The sequence below is a fragment of the Chaetura pelagica genome, unplaced genomic scaffold (genome assembly GCF_000747805.2).
Source record: "Chaetura pelagica isolate M959 unplaced genomic scaffold, ChaPel_1.0 scaffold264, whole genome shotgun sequence".
In the NCBI taxonomy this organism is placed as follows: Eukaryota; Metazoa; Chordata; class Aves; order Apodiformes; family Apodidae; genus Chaetura; species Chaetura pelagica.
Window position 1 is genome coordinate 334,463 of NW_009953064.1, and position 3,714 is coordinate 338,176.

The 3,714-nt window shown below is 61.2% G+C and overlaps 1 protein-coding gene across 1 annotated transcript in view; it reads left to right on the forward strand.

Annotated features, from left to right (window-relative positions):
* The first annotated feature begins 231 nt into the window (after positions 1-231).
* LOC104387922 (diacylglycerol kinase beta-like) overlaps positions 232-3,714 on the forward strand; it is a 19,206-nt gene continuing 15,723 nt past the window's right edge. Inside the window, exons 1-3 of the mRNA XM_009996718.1 lie at positions 232-298; positions 1,951-2,027; positions 2,981-3,108. Coding sequence (XP_009995020.1) covers positions 232-298; positions 1,951-2,027; positions 2,981-3,108 — 272 coding nt within the window. The remainder of the gene's footprint in view (positions 299-1,950; positions 2,028-2,980; positions 3,109-3,714) is intronic.

The window sequence follows — 3,714 nt, forward strand, 5'->3', positions numbered from 1 at the left end:
GGGTAGGACACCCCTGACCTCCTCCTGTCTTTCTCTCCCAGGAAGGTGCTGCCCAGGTGCTCTGAGGCTCTGGGGTTTGCTGCCCAGGATGGTGCCAGCAGGCCAAGAGCCTCCCATGCCCCTCCTGGTGCCAATGTGACCAAGTGACCAGCTGGGAGCTGCAGCCCCGAGCCCGGCACGGCCAGCACAGCAGCTCCTGCTGGCCCCTGCTTTGGGGCCCCTCACCTGAAGATGAGTGATGGAGGGTGGATCTCGCTCAGCCCCACCGAGTTTGCCCAGCTCCAACAGTACACGGACTGTGAGTACCCTGCACCCCCCTGTGCCCCTCCAGGGCAGGGAGATCTGTGCCAGAGCTTGGTGTCCTCCTGGAGCGCTAGATGACTTCTTAGGCTCGGGGTGGGGTGGCTGGGGAGGTCCCTGAACCCCAGCCCTGGCTGCTGGGGCTTGGCCAAGGAGTCCTCGTGCCTGTGGAGGGTTTAGCAGGAGCTCCCCCTGCTCTGGGGGCTGCACACACGAGCACAGCTCAGTCCCTCCGGGGGTGGTCAGTGCCCACGTTGGCAAGCGAAGCAAAATGCCAGCAAGGCAGGCAGGCTGGCTCTGCCCCAGCCTGCCAAGCTGCTCCACAGCTCCTCTGGAGCTGCCAGTCCCTCTGCTCTCCCTGCACTTGGTGCTTTTGCACAGCAACCCTCTCCTGCAGCTTCTGCCCAGGCGAGGAGGTTGGAGATGGGGCAGGGAGGTCCTGGGGCTGCAAGTGGCTGGGGAGGGAGCTGGGACACAGCCCAGGGCTCTGAAACCAGGTCCTGGAGGTCCTGCCTGCTGGAGAGCAGCTTGCCTGTTGCAGTGGGCAATGAAGAGGTGGTGCAGCCCAGAGAGGTGCTGAGAGCAGGGCAGGGAGGGCAGGAAGGGCCAACAAGGACTGTAGGGCAAAGGGAGAAAGGAGTTTAAAATCTCAGGGACATCATTTTGCAGGGGCAGCACAGGCTGGGGGTGAGCGGGCTCCTGCAGCTGCTTGGGAGGGGACTGGAAGGGAAAGGGGACCCCATGAGTCTCTGTCCTTGGGGCTGCTGCTTGTTGTAAGGGCAAGGTGAAGCAGATCAGGGCTGGCAGTGAAGGGGGGACACCATCACCCCATCCAAACAGCCCAGTGCCAGCTCCCCCCACCCCCTGCCTGCCTGCCAGACACCCCAGGAGGGGCAGGCAGGGGGTGGGCAGAGCTGTGTGTGCAGCATCCCTGCCTGCATCTCCTCCTGCCTCCCTGGAGAACGGGCTCTGCTTTCTTAAATCACAGCCCATGAAACACCATCTGTGACACTCAGCTCAGAACACTCACAGTCTCTTCATTTCCTTGCTCCAAGTGTGGGGAGCAGGGCTGCAGTGTGGGCAGCTGCCTCCTCCCCAGGGGGTGGCCTGGAACTGGGCTGGGGAGCAGGGCTGGGGGGGCTCTCCCACGAGTCCTCCCAAGCCCTGGGGCCAGGAGTCCCCTCCTCAAGCACACACTGGCCCCCCGTTGTGCTCTGCAACCCCCAGCCCTGCCCCAGGCATCCTGGATATCTGCTCCTGAGCTCCATCCCCAGCAGAGGGCTGCAGGGAGCAGGAGCCAGCACAACCCTCAGCTTGGAGAGAGGATTTCACAGTAGTTTTACAGGGCTGGTGTGTCCGAGAGTCTTTTAAATGGACGTGCTCAGAGATCTGCATCTGAATGTTAAGCATTCATGTTCCTTCCCCTTGATTTCTTTTTTTTTCCCCAGGATTCTCTTAGTTGTCAATTTTTGAAGGACTGAGGTCCCTCCAGCCCTGAGGATGCCCAGCCAGGAGAGCAGGGCAGGGATGACCCCAGGCATGGAGGGCACCAGAAACTGTCTATCTAGCAGATAAACTCATCTCCACTACCCTGCTGGTGGTCTAACAGCAAAGGGTTCTGTGCTCAGTCTGATGCTTTTGTCTCCTCAGACTCCACCAAGAAGCTCAAGGATGTCCTGGAGGAATTCCATGGGGATGGTGTCCTCTCCAAGTACAACCCCGAGCAGGTCTGGCCTTGTCCCCTCCAGCCTCCCAGCCCCCCTGCTGGCTCCCCCAGCTAAAAGCAGCCAGGAGAAGGCACGTCTGTCTGTTTGTCCACCCCTTGCCTCTCCCCACGGCTGTATTCCCAGGACTGGGAAAGATGCTTCCACAGATGGGAAGCATCTTTTCTCAGCCCCAGGCTCATCCCAGGGACCAGACCTTACTGTGTGGCCACCCTAGCAGTGCTGCTGGGACCCCACAGCTGTGTCCTGCCTCACTGGGAGCACATTCAGGGATCTCCTTGCCAGGCAGAAGCCAGGAAGGATTTTCTCTCTCTTCCCAAAGCAAATGATTCTGTTGTTGTCAGCTGTGGGGCAGGGGAAGGTCCTGCCCCTTCTCCATCTTGCCTGGGGAAAGTTGGGGTTATTTTTTCCAAGTGGTGCTTTCAAGAGGGACCTGCTAGTGTGGCAGCAGGACACAGCCTTTCCTGGGGGCCATCATCACTAGAAACCAGGGGAAATGCAAAAGTCAGTGGGCTGAACGTGGTGAGGAGGGGCAGCAAAACTACCCTGCTCTTCAGGGGCACCACAGGAGCCCTGCTCCAGCTGGCACCACAGCAACCCTCAGGGAGACAACATCCTGCTGGGATGCTCAGTGGGGAAGGGGGAGGCAGGAGACCTCAAGAGGAAGGTCGTCCCCAGGGCCTGTGGGTGGGCTGGAGGGATCTGCTGCTCCATGCCCTCCCCTGGAGGGAAAGTGGGAGCTTTCAGAGCACTGCTCATGACACCCCCCTGCCTCCCACACCCCTGCCTCCCTTGGCCATGCCAGAATGTCTGCATCTGGGGAGTTTGGAGGAGGGCTCTGCAGCTGACGTGGCCAGTGAGGGGGTCCCAAGGCACAGAGCCCTCCCTGCTGGCAACTCTGCCTCCTCCCTGTGTGCCTGGGCACCTGCAGCAGCCTCCTCTGTCCCCCTCCCCAGCCCATTGACTATGAGGGCTTTCGTCTCTTCATGAGGACCTACCTGGAGGCAGATGTGCCTGAGGAGCTTTGCCAACACCTCTTCACCTCCTTCAAGAGGAAGATTTGCCAGGCCTCCCCGGACACCCAGCACCAGAGCCACGGCACCTCTCAGCTCAGCACCCTTGGTGAGCCAGCCCTGCCCCTGCTGCCCAGCACGGGGGCACCTGGGCTTGCTCCATGGGGACAAAGGCTGTGGGGTGGCATCGGGGCCAGGACACAGCTCAGCTCTGTCCCACCCCACGGATGGGCTCCCAGGGATCCTGTGGTGCTGCAACCTGGGGTGGGGGACCCATCATTGCACTGATTCCTGCCTTTCCTCTGCCTGCTTAGAGCCCAAGTCACTCAGTGCTGGCATCTCCATCCAGACTGAGGTGGCCTCTTGCCCCTGTCACAGGTACCAGTGCAGGGCTGCATTCAGAGCAGGGGATGGGTGCCAGGCACGAGCCTCTGCCTCCCCCAGCCCCTGCCTGGGTGGATCTGAAGTGCTTGGAAAGTTCTGCTGAAAGGACTCTGAGCTGCAAAAGATCAGGGAGAACCTTTCCTGGGTGCTTGGCTGCTGTGGTGGGACTCAAGAGCAGCTCTGGTTGGTGGCAGGGGGACCATGTCCTCCCTGAGCACCCTGGTGGCCAGTACCCGGGGATGGGAGCACTGCTGGGAGCCTCTGGGCCAGGCAGGCGGGTGAGGGGCTGCATG